The sequence below is a fragment of the Falco biarmicus genome, chromosome 1 (genome assembly GCF_023638135.1).
Source record: "Falco biarmicus isolate bFalBia1 chromosome 1, bFalBia1.pri, whole genome shotgun sequence".
Lineage (NCBI taxonomy): Eukaryota > Metazoa > Chordata > Aves > Falconiformes > Falconidae > Falco > Falco biarmicus.
Genome location: NC_079288.1, coordinates 5,284,448 through 5,299,869, shown reverse-complemented (window position 1 = coordinate 5,299,869; position 15,422 = coordinate 5,284,448). Strand labels below are relative to the sequence as shown.

At 37.8% G+C, this 15,422-nt stretch overlaps 1 protein-coding gene across 1 annotated transcript in view; it reads left to right on the top strand.

Annotated features, from left to right (window-relative positions):
- The window catches only part of ANKFN1 (ankyrin repeat and fibronectin type III domain containing 1), a 62,295-nt gene that overhangs the window by 15,355 nt on the left and 31,518 nt on the right, over nucleotides 1-15,422 (top strand). Inside the window, exons 5-6 of the mRNA XM_056360757.1 lie at nucleotides 12,585-12,682; nucleotides 14,202-14,292. Of these exons, the coding sequence (XP_056216732.1) occupies nucleotides 12,585-12,682; nucleotides 14,202-14,292 (189 nt within the window). The remainder of the gene's footprint in view (nucleotides 1-12,584; nucleotides 12,683-14,201; nucleotides 14,293-15,422) is intronic.

Genomic DNA, 15,422 nt, shown 5'->3' with positions numbered 1-15,422 from the left:
CACAGTAAAGCAAATTCCCAAATAGAATTGATTTTTTTAAAATATTTTTTTAAAAGTTGTAGTATCTTTCTTTTATGTATTCATTTAGGTTGAGTCTGTTTTGCACCATGTCCTCTTTTTGGTAAACACAATATTCAGACAAATATAATCCAACCCGACCTAACTTTCTAATCAGACTAGGTAGCATTGCTGTTGTATTTTGAGTTATTCTCATTGGTGATCATTTTATGCTTTATCAAGTTGACAGTTAGTTTTGCCAGAATGTTCTTTTTAAATCCATTATCCCAGGAGACTTGCATATTTATGGTTAGATAAAAAGAAAGATCATTAATAGCTTCTTTTGGTGACTTTCGGGAATTAATTAAGCACTGGGTGTAGAATTGTTTATTACATTATGGAGTGAGATTCTTTGTGTTAGTTTGAGGGGTCATAAAATGAACCTTTCAAATGATCACTTGCAAGAATGATTAGAACCAGCTAGCAATTACTAGCCCTGAAAGGAGAGCTTGATAACATTGTGTGAGGATCTTTTTAGTGATATATATAAACCTCCTATCCAGAAAACCATCTAAACACTTTGCTAATCCACAGACAAAAATTAGCTGTTAGGGCGGGGTTTTTTCCCCTCAATAATTTATTTTCTTTTTCTAAGAAAATTGAAATTCAGGAGCATTTAAAGCAATATTTAGGGAATACCTGCTCATTAACAGAAGCTAATACCATACTGTTCTTTTCTCTGGACCTGAATTACAGAGGATAAAAACTGACATCACTTCTGTTTGGTTAGCATAGTTCCCTAAAAACAGTGAGAAACTGCCAATTCCTTTTTTCTGTGTCATCTTTTTTTCAACATAGTTTTTCCAAAGCTTTATTTGCCCAAATGTCATTTAGAAACTGGCCTTGGAACATTATCTAACTGTCTGCTATTTTCTTGTGTGTGATCTTTTCCCTTGTTAGCTGTATAACTTACAAATAATAATACAGGAGAATAATACTTTGCACTCACTCTCTAACCACTAAAACCATCTCACTTCATTAGGAGATTTAATTTTAACCACACAGGGTGAACGGGTATTGACTTTGGTGTCCCAGCTGGATGGCAGTTCAGTGACTGCATTCTGTTGAGCCATTGCTTTAAGGAGCCAGAGTATTCTTTACTTCCTCTCCTGGATTGTTGTTTAATGTTGCAGGCACCATCCTAATGGCTCCCTTCAGCTTCCCTCCAGAGAAGGCTACAGCATGGTCGTGGCTGATGTGAAATTATTCCTATGTATATTGTAACTTAGTAAAGTGTTTTGGGGCTGGAAGCAGACAGGCATGACATAAATCAATAATAACAGTAATAATCTGCTCCATGCTAGAGAAAGAGTCAAAGCCAGAGACACCTCACCCCAGCCAGTTTTTGGAAGGATGTGAAGAATCACTGTAATATTGAGTAGAAAAAACCCTGCCCTTGGCTAATCATGCCCTAAAGTCAAACTTCACATCCCATTGTGGAAGTACTTAAGACCTGCTTTAGTTTTACATCTTTGAAAATACAATCAAAACATTCCACACTAATGTACAAAATAACTTGCACAGTTGAAGCTAGGGTAAAATGTTCTGTTACACTGCCATATTGTTACTGCATGATGTATTTTTATCCTAGAGCTACACTGTTGTAACTGTCTTGATGCAAAGGAATCCTAGCAGCAACATAATCCAGATAGGCACCACTTGCCTCCCAGTAACAGTCCTAACAGAGCTCAGCAGCAAGTGCTTGTAGGGCTTTTAAGAGCTGTTGTCTTTCACTAATTAGCCTTTCTAGGGTTCACATGTTCCACACAAGGCACACACATAAGGCTTTTAAAAAAAATAATTATAAGTAATGGTAAGTAATTTTGTTCCACTTACTCTCTGCGCATTTTAAACCTGATTGTTATTTTGCTTTTATATTTAATAAGTACAAGTAAACCTCTTCATATAGCATAATTTTTTTTTCATCCATTTCCCAATAGAAGTAGTCTATTGGGACACAACAATGCTGTGATCCCCAAGTATAGGATAAGGAAGAAGAATGGACATAGCACATTACCTACTAAAAAGGATCACTATGCAATGGAAAATCTCCGTTTATATATTATTTACCATTTTTAAACAAATATCGATATTCCCTTTGGGCAAAAAAATGAAACAGTTTGTATAACCAAAGCTGAGCTAATTTATTTAAGAGCCTGAAACTATTTATGTTTGAAGAGAGAGGAAGAGAGAAAAAAATCTGAGCCATGTTTGATATAGCAAACAGGGCCAATCTTCTCTCTGTTTGGATGTAGCTGTGGATTGGATGCCAAGTTATTTTCCAGATAGTGATGCTAAGCCGTCTAGGCCACTTTAGCCCTTGTTACCTTTTTTAGTTTGATATTTTAGCAGAATATTTCATGTTTGTCAGGACTGCCCAGCTGCCTTCTAGGATTTCTGTTGGACGGAGATATTTTTTTTTTTTTCTATGTCAAAGTAGCTCTTAAAAAAAAAAAAAATCATGTTGGCTTAGATCAGGAGAAGGAGTCTTGCTTGAATTTTGACAAAAAGTCGTTCCCTGCCTCCCTTCTTCCAAGGCAATTTGTGGTTCATTTCAGAATTTTTTGCATGAGAATAATTTAAATTGTCTTTAAATCACTGGTTCGGTCCTAGCTAGATATGCAGTAGCCACAGTTTATTGCTATCACATGTCTGCATGATATGGGTTGGTTATAGTCAAATGCCTTTGTACAGGAAAGGCTGGTGCAATTTGGTGTTACCATTGGAAGTCTCAACTAAAGGATGAATGGAGCTGCCTTTTATTAAGGAACAGCACCTGAGATCATGGGACGAGGAAGCCTGCCAGGTTGGACCTGTATGATATATGTTCTGTAGCTCAAAAAACATCTGTATTTGAGATTCTCAGTTGACATCTCACTGTGCCAACGGAAACTTTTAGTTGAAAATTTCGGTGTCAAAAACCTCAAAGATTTTACAAAAACTATCTACATATTTTTTGTGATTCTGTATTGGGTTATCCTTTTACAACCAAATAATCATCATTTTGCGTGGGCTTCTGCTTGTCCCTGTGAGCACAAACAGCATATTCCATATGTTTTGTAATTATGTCTTTGATTTGTCAATAGTTGTCTTGCCATGTTTGATCAAATTTGGATTTGTTCCATAGCAGGCTTCCTGCAGTGATCCTCCTAGTACTGTACAGTAGGTTTGACTCCAGACAGATTTAGCTAGTATTATAGGCAGAGCTTGCACAAAGCCTTAAATATATATATATATGACATCTCCAGCTTTTTTCCCCACTTTGGTGGCAATTAACAGTGCACATAGCAGTGTTAAAGTCCAAGACAGCAAGTCTGTGTTATCTTTGATTTCTAGAAGAACCCTGATTATGGAAATGAATGCTTGTAGAAGTGAATCTAAGGTATGAAAATGTGGTGCTTTAATATTAATACCTATGCATCTTTCTAAAGTAGAAGTTATGTCACTGCTTGATCTTCTTCCAGTCTATTGTGGAATTAAGTAGCATTCTGCATTCAACTTGATCTTGAAATCCTTTTCACTTATTCAAAGTTTCTTTGTATATTTTGAAACTCATTCTTTCTTTCCCCAAAACAGTTCTTACTCCATTAAAAAAAAAAAAAAAAAAAAAAAAGAGAATACATTTCTTTGTAAGACATTTGAATTTATCCTGCTGAATAGGTGTGGTCTGATATTTTTTACAGTAGTTCATTTATGGCATTTTATTAGGTCTCCTGGGCACTTTATTTGCACATTACATTTTCGTAGCTAACAGGACTGTGCAATTTGACTTCTATTTTTATGCCTAGCAAGTACAGAAATGTATAAATGTTAAAACAAACCTTTCTATTTCTAACGCCTGTGAATGTCTGTAGTATGTGTTGGACAACATAAAAATTAATAACTTCTATTTTTTAAGTTTGATATGTATTTAAAACACCTTTGAACATGGGTCACATATTAAGTGACAGTATATTTAACTGATGTAGTTGATCAGACACCAGTTACTCAATTCAATCATTCTTCTGCTTTGTGTTTTATAAGGATTTTGAACAGCAGCTCAAGATGAATGGCTATGAGAAAACCCAGACATACAGGCTCTAGTTTCTAAGTGCCTTTAGTGTCTAAGAAAAAAGGCTCATATCTTGCTGAATTTTAGACTTTGTTTTACCTTCTACGTTTACTTTGACTTATCAAAATTAGTATGGTTTTTTAAGTTATTTGCATGTGGCCAAGCATTATAGCTTCCAGTTCATAGGTATTTCATAGAAGAGGTGACTTTTTTTACAGTCAGTAGCCGGACTGGAACTCAAAACCTTCAGCTTCTGTCTTGGAGGAGGTTCCTGATTTAGATCTTTTGATTCGTGGGTTTGGGAATGCTTCCTCACTGGAGACTTAAACAAAACCAGAATGTCTTCAGAGGGGTTATGGCAAAGTTTTCCTGCTCACCGCTTTGTCTGAAGTCTTCTCTGGTCCATCATGAACTTTTCTGGACCATTTACAAGCATAAAGGGTCTAAAACAAAGTCAGTTTGTCTCTCCAACCAAAATCTGAATCTGTTCTAGTAATTAGATCTGACCCACAGAACTGATAAATGAATGTAAATTTGGAATCGAGCCTTTAGATCTGCTTCAATCTCTTACCTCATGTATTGAGCATAAATTGCAGGGTTTACCATTTTCCTGTATGAGTGTTCAATTAGTTCATGCATGAACACCTAATCAATTTATGTATGAGCACCCAATCAGTTCATGCATAAGCACCCATTTAATTTACTAATGCACACTCAGATGGTTCACAGATGAGCACCCTATTAGCTCATGTCTAAGCACCCAATGAGTTAGTACATAAGCACCTACTTAGCCCACGCCTGAGTGCTGTGTTGGGCATATATGACAGGTTTCAGTAGCCAAGGGACACTGGTGTGGGGGGAGGTCAGGAGTTGCCAGGTGCTGGTCACAACTTTCCTGGCTAGCTCTAAATGTGGTGGAAAAGCCCATTGCTGAGTGTAACCCCATGGTGAAGACAAGGGAAGTTGACAGTAGGAAGGGGGGAGGGATAGGTGTTTGGCTTAAGTTGAGCCTGGGAAAGGCAGTGGAAAGGTGTTCACTTAAATGTGTGTTTGTTTGTTTATGTTTTCTTTCCTCTCACTCTGAATGAGTGATCAGAAGTTTGTGTTAATTGGCAATAAATGAAATTAAGTAAAAATTCCTCAAATCAAGATCGTTTTGCCTACAACACCTGGCTGCACTGCTAGGAAAAGGTGAAAGCTCTTTAAGTTACTGTAGGGATTAGTTTGTAAAGAAATAAAAGCCTTAAATATGATTCATCAATATCTGTGCAGCTAAGTCCCTCTTTAAAAACATATTACAGGTGAACCAAAGGAGAATCCCCTTGAACGGGTTACTTGAATCAGCGTTTCTGTATTTACTTTCTTTGTTAACAGTGCTTGCTGGTCAGTGTTCTGGTTTGTCTCATACAGTGTGATAGATTACTTGTTTGCATTTTCCCAACTGCTCATTATTAATTAGATTTTAATGTATTATATTTTGGGGAGAAGCTGAGCCTAATCTATGCATGCTTCATGCAAATGAGTACTCCTTGTGTTCACAAGCTTCCCCACCAGCTTTGGTTACACAGATTACATGAGTAAAACATACCCACTGGGAGTGGAAATTTGCAGAACCAGAGCCAAGCCTGTTATACCTTTCTAGGATGTGAAGCCTTTGCATAAGAACCCCATTTATTCTCCAATTCCTTTCCACAGTTCTAACATGTATTTTCTCCCACTTTTCTTTCTACAGCCAGAGTGGGATATGTTTGTCATTGCAGGGCTGAGACCCAAATCTTGGCTGTTATTATAATCCATGGTAGCTTTTTAACCACTGGCCCACATTGGAAGGCAATGTGCACCCACATGGCACATTTTCTTAGTTATTTATAAAATATTAGTAAGATGTCATTTTCACTAACAGAAAGGAAAAAATTTCTTTTTGTACTGGAATAGCTGACCTCATTAAAAATGGATAAAGAATTACTAATAGGAAAACACTAATTAAATACTTGAGAAAAAAAGGTCAATTTCTTAATTTTCTCCTGATGAGAATTTTATTACAATGCAATAAGAATAGTATCTTATAAATCATTTATATAACATAGATTTTGCTATAAGATGAACTAGTGAAATCATGATCAAGCAAAGATGTGTCTTTGACACCCAGCCTGCTGTCGTAACACTTTCCATAAACATCAAGACATAAAATACAGTGTTCTGATCTGGGCCAAAGGAACATCCAGAAAGAGGGCCACAAGAAAGGTTAGCTAACATTATCAGTTATCAGCAGGCTTGAAAGGTCAAAGAGCCCACGGCAGTTTGGGAAGAAGCTTTACTGCAAATAAAGTATTTGATACAAAACAATTCTCTGAAACGAGTATCATGAAGATTTATAGCCACAGAAGTTTCAAATGAAGATGTGCTCTCTAGGAATAGGCTAGGAATGCTCTTCTTGGTACTCTTCTCGGCACTATTCCTTCTGACTGTTGTGAGGAGAGGCCTCTGAATCACCAGTAGCTCTTTCACACTAAAACACAGCTGTGTTTTATCTACTTCAGGTGGACACAGTGCTGTCTGCATCTTTTTCATTCCTCTTCAGCCTTATTGATGCTTCTACTGATCCCGTACAGTCTTGAATAAGTTTACAGAAATAACTGAAATAGACAAGATCCAAAGATCCAAAACAATGAACGTTAGTATTTATAGCAGTTAGGAGCTCAGGTTTTTAGTAGTACCTAGAAATCTTAGTCCTAGGCCATGACTACGCTGTTTTAACTTCTGTGTTTGCACGGCAATATGCCTAAGTCCCTCAGACACTGTAGTAAATCCCAGTCAGAGTCCCAAAACGAACAAACAGATTAGAAGTTCACCTGTCCCTTTTGTAAATGCTGTGGCTCATATCAGATTTTCCCTCTCTACACTTACTGAGCAGAATGCAACTGGTTCCAGGCGTTCTGTGTTAGTGTGCGTTTATGGATGGATTATACCCTTCACACAAAAAAAAAAAAATCCATGGGAACAAATACGAACTCCTCAGTGCCAAACATTTGTTTTTTCCTAATGGAAGCACTATGCTGAGATCTCTGTCAGTACTCCCTACAGCTGGTATGACTTGTCTTTCTTCTATCATTCTTTGGAGAATTTCCAAACATGAGAATGGCATGAACAGAGCCTGAGCGTAAATCTGCAAAAATTGGGTTCCTTTCTTAATTCAGGCTGGAAAGAACAGTTCAAGGCAGCTAGGAGGAGCTGACCAAATACTGCAAACTATGTTCTCTGAGCTGGTGATGCTGTCTGCACCAACAAACTGATTCCTTCTTTTCATAGTGTTCAATTCTCTTCACTTGTGTTATACTTCTAAATATTTGTTTAGGTACTTTCATCCTGATTTTATTCACATGAATTTTCAATATCCTTAAATCAAGTTTCTAAGACATTACGAGTGTAAATTATTAACATTATTTCATAAAGATCAGCAGGCATGGTGTGAAGTGGTTTCTGGTGTTAGTGCTCTCAGCTTTACAATTCAAAGGAAGCTATTGAACAATGCAATTATTTGTTTGGAGGCCCTTGGAAGCACAAGCTAAGATTAGTGTCCTTCAGCCTAGGCCCTGGACATGGAGAGGAAGCAAAGGAGGGAGAATCTTTGTTGCTTAAGTCTGGGTTAAAGGCCAGAGTGGCATAATGCTTTGCCCAAGGTCACATAGCAAGTCAGTACCAAATACATGAATAAAACCCAGAATCCCAGCTCAGTACACTATTCTGTAGACCCCATCAACTTAGCAACAGGACTCATGTCCCTCAGCCTAATTAATCTACTCAGCAATTCAGTGAGTAATTTAAGTGCAAGCAAAAACAAATGCCAAGAGAAGTGACAAATTCTACTGTGGCTCAGGCTATTTATTTGAGTCAGGAGGTGTGCTCCTGAATGAATCTACAATAAGGCCAGGAGATGTTTTGTGCCTTCACTTTGCTTCTTGTCTGTCTGTCAATCTCTCTGATAAGCTGTTTAAGGTGTGCGCAGTATAACAGAAAGATAGCAGATGGAAAAGAAACAGGTGAAAACAAACTTCTCCCTTTATTTTAAAGTGCATGAATTGAGCATTAGAAAAAAAAAACACCCTTGGCCACAAGTAAGTTACATAACTTAAGCCAGTCTAAAATTATGTGCCAGCAATTTACATGAGTTTTATGTAACTGTTTATACTGCTGTTTATTTAAAAATTACTACTTATCTTGGCGACCGCAGCAACACATCGTGCATTTGCTAGCTCTGGAATACAGGGCACCTTCATTAAAACACATAGTCACCAATATATTAAACACACAAAAAACCCCTGCTCTGACATAACGTGAAGTGTCAGATGGAAAGCCGCAACAGCAAAGACATTCAGCGTTCACAACAAAGCAGCCCTTTGGGGTGTTCAGAACAGGACTGGAACATGCTCCATCCTTAATTCACCCAACAGCTTTCAGGTCCTTTGCAGCACAGCTGGTACAGTCTACAAGACCAGCTCTTGTTCCTGGGCTCTTATAAAGGACCCTCTTCATCTTCAAGTTTCTACGCTTGAGCATTTTTATATTGAACTTTTAAAGTGCTGAGGTTAGTTCACCTTTTGTTCTTTCTTAAAGTCCCAAGTACTACAGAGTTACAAAAATGGTTGGTATTTTTTGTTTGCTACCAAAGCAGTCTCTTCCAGCACTCTCTCAGAAAGTAGGCAAAGATTTAGCAAAATCTTCATGATGGGTTGCTCATGCACAAAGTTACATAATTTTTAGATCCACATTAATCACAAGGGTAAGGCCATGGTTGTGTAGCTTTGTATTGGTACCAGAAAGAACTAAATATATATATCCCACACAGCCAGAAAGTGTGAGCAGCTCTGGCCCAATAAATGTAATACAGGTCATAGGAGTTTGTACCTTGTTGTTTTGCAGCCTGCTGAGTAAATGAGATGCTCTACCTCTCCTTGCCTCCATTTGCCCATCTATAAAATAGAGGCAGTGGTATTCACGTTCTTCTAAAAGGTTTAATACCCAATGAATTACTATAGCTGAAATTTATCTATTATTTTCAGATTACCATTATGGTAGAAAGCTGAAATCTGGCAATGTATAACAGGAGTTTAAGTGATAAATGACTTAATTTGCATTTCTTTAAAACTATACCATGTCATCCCCTTCTCACTTGATTCAGTAGAAATCATGGCAGAAAAACCCAACTTCTTAAAATTAAAAGTAAGCAAAAAATTTAAAAAAATTCAGGAGCTTCTTTATGACAGATATCATGAGTCAGAGAATGACATTTTGTCAAAAATAGCAATGCTTCAGTGTATACTGTTGATATGTTTTCAGCAGTACTTTGAAACAAGGGGGGAAAGAAGGCACTAATCCAACACAGCTGTTCAAAAAATATTTATTTTTCAGTTATGGAATTTTTTATTGAAATTGGGGGGCAGGTTTTTTTCCAAATGGGATGTTTTAAAATACATATATTTCAAAATTGAATTCTGAGTAACTTTGTATACACCATCTTGTAAATATCCTTTAAAAGGGGGTTTCTCAGTCATAACAATAACCATAACCTGATCCACAAGCTAATATCATGTTCCTATGTTTTCAATTTCATGGGTCTCAGCCACCACAGTGTAAGTTGAAGAGATAAGTGCAAAATGCCGGCATTACTGGCTGTATGATGGGAAGCCCAGCTGAGCCTCAGCCTAGCAGCCAGTGAAGACTCGGCAGGTTGAGGGAACCAGAGGGTCCCTTGTGATAGTGTCAGTACCTTGTGAAAGGACTAGCAGACCTGGCTGCTCTCCCTAGCGAGTAGTTGTCCTTCCAGGGACTGGTAGATCGTGGTGTCCCCCAGCAACTGGATGGGGGTGTTGGCCCTGCACTTGGTGTTTCACTAGCAGCATGAGTTGGGGCTACAGTTTGCCCTAGAACATCAGAGCAAAGCTGTGATTTATTGTTTCAGAACCCACTTGTTCAGCTGTTCTTGAGATAGCTTTAAAGGCAATGTCAGCCTTCTCTCCCCTTGGTAACAGCTTCCTCTGAACTCAGTGGTCCTTATTTCTGTGCACAAACTGACGTGCTGTTGCTAGTCATAACACTAGTATCATGATGTTGCTGCTGTACACGTGCTTGCAAATGTGTAGGATTGCAATCCTGTTTAGATTAAGGCAGTTAATTCCTCTTCAGGCAGTGTGTTATGATCTCTACATATTAGGAGCGCTTTTCTAAACACCAAAATACAAGTGGAAGGGTTGAGAAGGAGTCCCACATCAAGAACAGGGCTGCAATGTTTATTTGTGTAAGCTACCCAAATTTAAATATACTTCTTGAGCTACCAGTTTATGTTTGGGCAGTCTCCAGTCCATAGAACAGCTAAAAAACCGGGAAGCTCAAAAGCAGCTTAAAGCTGCTTATTTCACCCTTGGCTTTTGTTTTGTGCTGCCTGAAGTGCAACCTTACCACTGCCCCTCATGCTGAGAGGCGCATTCAGTCGTGCCTGGGGATTTCAGTGAAGGCAGGATTTGTTGGCAGAATCTGTCGAGTGACATTATCTTGTTTTACACGAATATTTGGGGAAAAAAAATGGTATTTGAAGTGACCACATGCCTGTTGATAACATGTTCAGCAGTTCGAACAGAATTTCTCCATTTTATCCTTCTGGAAAACAGACAACGTGTCTTAAGTTTGCAGCATGTATATGATGTCCTCAATGATTTAATACGGTGGAGTTATAAACACTAAACCCCATGGTTTACAGTGGAACCTCTGACAGGCCATCAAGTTTGATGGTACTTACAAGTATTCCTATAATGAAGTTGTCAACAAAAACCTACAACATGGTAACGTAACAGTCTCTACATTTTCATTCTAATGTACAGAGATAGCTTCCACTAAAGGTGGAAGTAATTGTACATTTAAAACCCGTGGAAAACTAGAAAAATATGCAGTGAAAAAGTTCAAAGACCATAGACAAAACCAATATCCTTTTCATTGCAGCAAACACAAAAATGTTGCAGAACATGCTGTGTATTCACAAACTGCAATCACAGAAAAGGAGCAATTAGGAGAGAAAGGAAAAATGAGTTATGCTATTAATACTTAGCTATTTTAGAAAAATGTGTTGGCAGTTAAATGCTGTATATGCTGAGCAAAAAATTCTGCGAAGCCTTTTTCTTTTAACGTGAAATACCGGTATGACACGGCCAGAAAATTGAAATTCCACATGCTGAAGTTAAAATATCTCTGTCCTCTGATTTATTCTAAATTAGTGACTCCAATACTAAAAAATATGCAAATAAAATATCTATAAATTATTTTGTGAATCTTGGAGGGAAACCTTTGAGTTGAATTGTCTGCTTCAGTGTAAATCCAGAATATTGATGGGATTTTCCCATGCCTACAGTAGAATAATTTAAGAGATTAATTTCACTATGTTTTTGAAGGTTTTCCTGGAAGTTGAGTCTGAAGGTACAAGTTACTAAATCCCAGAGGTATGACTCCAGGATTAACCTTTAATCATAAATAAATATTAATAAAGTATAGTTAAAGCAAAAGAGGCTGTTTTCCTACCTGCAGCCATCAGTTTCAGACATACTTTTTTTTAAGTCTAGTGGTTTTTCATGGTCTGATTGATACTATTTTACATGCACATTCATTTTTGCAATCACTGACAAAGAGTACTGACAGTAGGACTACTGATTTCATAACTCCTTAAGCAGGAATATGAGTTGTCTGTACAAGTTGACGGCAGCACTTTGGTGAAGGTACCCATTGTAATTTAGGCTGCAAAATGGGTTGGGAAGGATGTGTCAGCCCAGCACCACTGAATTCACTTCAACAGTGGATACAACTTCATAGGTGCTTGTGGAGCTCTGTAATTTCAGCAACCACAGCAGCAGCAGGCCTGGACAAGAGAGCCAGAATCCACTGAAACCAATGAAGAGACTCTGGTGAGTGTCGGATCTTAGTCCCGAGGAGGATATTTCAATACAAATTAGCCAAGGCCTGGTGATGAGAATTTTGTGAACCTGTGGAACCAAAAGGACTCTGCCCATGCCTAGCTAGGTAGATCCAGTTGCAAAGCAGTACTTTTTATTGGTTTGGATGTCTAAACCGCCAAATGGGATTATCAGGCCCAAATCCTCTGCTTACTCTTTCCCACTGCTTCTCTTTCTTTGAAAGGAAATTGTTTAAATGAGGGCAAATGTTGACTGAAGGTAATTTGTACTGCAGTGTATTTTTAAGCATTCTTTCCTGAAAAGCTTGTGAGCAATATTTTGCTTTTCTCTCTCATACACAGAGATATAATTTAATTACTGTGTGAAGTTTTGCTAAACATTACTGTTAAACATGACTTTTTGTATCCACATGGAATGGGAAACTGCTAAGAGAAAAAGTAACCTGTGAATGATTCGAGTACTTTGATTACTTTGCTTGGACTGGTATCTGATTTGATTTTCTCCTGCTATTTGTTTCCTAGTGGAATGGAGCTCTTCAGAAGACTTTTCTCCTTTGGTTGGTGAAATAATTATGGATAACCTTCAGTCTTTGAGGTGCACCATTATGGGTCTCAGAACAGTAAGTACCAAATGACTCGTTTAGATCTTGATGGCCCCTGCTGCACCAGTGATACAAAGACACTGATAATTCTCATCCATGCCTGGTAATATGTTGGTAATAACTGTAGTGTGCCATTCCTCTAGCAACAAGTTCCAGTCATTAAGCATAATATGTCTGGTATCCATAATCAGAAAGTCACAAAGGAATAAACAGACAGCATGAACTGTTTTATAAGTTGTCATGCTTAGGGGAGATCAGAAAAGCCTGGACTGAAAGCTGCTGTTTTGTGGATCACAGGATAACCTTGGTGCAAATCAAAGGCTCGTGAAAGATCTAGTCCTGACTCTGATGGCCAATAGCTAAAATAACATTCTTTCTCTTCTGCTTCTTCCAGGAACACACACATTGATGGCAATCATCTTCATTTTTGTAATGTATTTTTGTATAAAAGTTTTACACTGATAAGAACTGGGTCAGCAATAGAGAAAATTTATGAATACTCATATGGATTCTTAAGCAGAGTAGTTTTGACCATGTGTCTGAAAGTCTTTTTCCTACAGGCTGTTCAGGACCATTTTTGCAAGCAAATTTTGATTCACAAAATACCTGATGAAAATAAAGCTTGCTCATAATGCAACTATTTGCACTGGAAACATCATCAGAGGGGCCTAATCCAGCACCCACTGAGCTGGAGCCTTTCCACTGAATTCACTGCACACTGAATCAGGTCTACAAAGTTATAGAAGGGGGAGGTATGCATGTGACCCTTGACCAGTGCCCCAAAATATGGGCTCTCAAAATGAGAGAATTGACTTTGAATAGTAAGCAATGGACACAGTACAAAATCTTCTACATAAAATAGAAAAAAAAATATTTTTTTCTAGCCTTTTATTTGAAGAAATATTTGATACAAAGCACACCGTCTTTCAGGGAGCTGAGCCACAATATGCATTTACTCTGTTTCTCATTTTCTAACAACAAAACAGTATCTGTTCTTAAGTTAAAATCAAGCAAGCTTGCACAGTCACTTCCATAAGCAGTTAAGAATAGTGCTTACTGTGTGTTTGTCTTTTCTCTCCACAGTGTATAGCATATTTAAATTAAAAGTTAGACTTTTAAAAGTGCTTTCCATTAGCCTAGATTTATACATCAAAATCCGTGATAAAGGTCTGACTGATTTCAGTGGCAGCCAAACAAAGCCTCTTCCATTGCTGGGCTGCTAGAGAGACTGTTAAATACCACAGGAAAAAGGAGAGTCCCTATTCCTGAAGTCTGATAAGAGTTCCTAGGGTTCTGCTTTGGTAGAAGAGATTGTGGTTTGTCAGCTGGAATTGGTGTGTTCTGTTAATGCTCAGCAGATAACCTGTCCTGAAATCTTTGTACTATGTTTCAATCTGTCATGGTGCATCAGCTGATGCCAATGAAAGCTATTCAAGTTTTTCAAAGAAAACATCTTTGGGAGGGACTGCTTTCCAGTTATTACAGCCAAGATTTTGAGTCAAGTGATAGATTTGACTCCAGTTGTTTCCATTTGCAGGGCCAGAGGTATTATGTCCGTGTTTCAGCATACAACATGAGAGGATGGGGACCTCCACGCAAATCTACTCCTGAAAATGCTTCTCCTTCAAGTAGGTTGAGTTTGTCTGCCCTCCTAGTTTGATTAGTGATGTTGCTTTGTAAGAATGTCTTCAGAAACAGAAAAAGACAAATATTCTGGAGATCATGATTTAATTGCCATGTCATCTTGGAGTGAATTAAATCAATAAAAGCCCTCAGCTCCTCCCACCCCTCAAAAATAAGCAAAATAATCATATATGTATACGTCTTACCTTTTATTCTTCATCAGTCTTTTGACAGTACATTTTCATCTAGTCACACTTAAAAAAACAAGAAGTATTTTGACCTTCATTTCTCTTAATAGAGTTCTGCTATATGGAACCTCATTTGTCAGTGCCTGAATGGATCAAAACATGAATTTGAACTGCTAGAACCAAAGCACGTACATGTATGACATGTATCGTAATGTTATTTTATATTCTGCCTTGTAGAATTATAGATCCCATGCAATGGATCGTTCTTGGAGCATCCTGTATGTAAAACAATGTGGACATGCATGTTGATAGGATCTAACCCTTATTAAGCACTAAAATGTTCCACACGTGTCCAAAAGCCTTTCTTCCTTTTCAAACCTATGACAGGTTTTCTCAGACTCCGTTAGGACTATGATTTTTCATTTGCAATTTTTAATCTATTATAATCACATTGTATTGTTAGTTGGTTTTCCAGACTTAGTGTTCGCTGCCAAACTGGCTCAGAATATTACAGCTTCCCTTGTATTGATTGATGCAGTAAAGTGGGGCTTTTCATTTTATTGCATTAGCACTTGTTTTTATAAGGCTAATGTAACAATTTAATAACCTTGCATGCTAATGTGGGAAAATAAAGGAAGCTGTACCTATGCTCAGCAGCCATAATGGAAAGGGTTGGATAAACAAAGCTCTTGCAGTACCATTGTCCCATTTTGCTTCAGTTTTGCTCTTGTTTACCCCAGAATAAAGCCAGAACTAGGCTAAAGAAATAGTCTGTTTGAGAACAAAAATGTGCTACAATCGTGGGACAAAATTCTACTCTTGGCTATGTGGATAACTCACTACTCTGGAGTATGAGTAACTTCATAACATGCACTTACCTTGACTATAGCCAGGTATTTGGCCCCACAAAACAAAAGTTTACATCAGCTGAGGAACACACTCTTTTA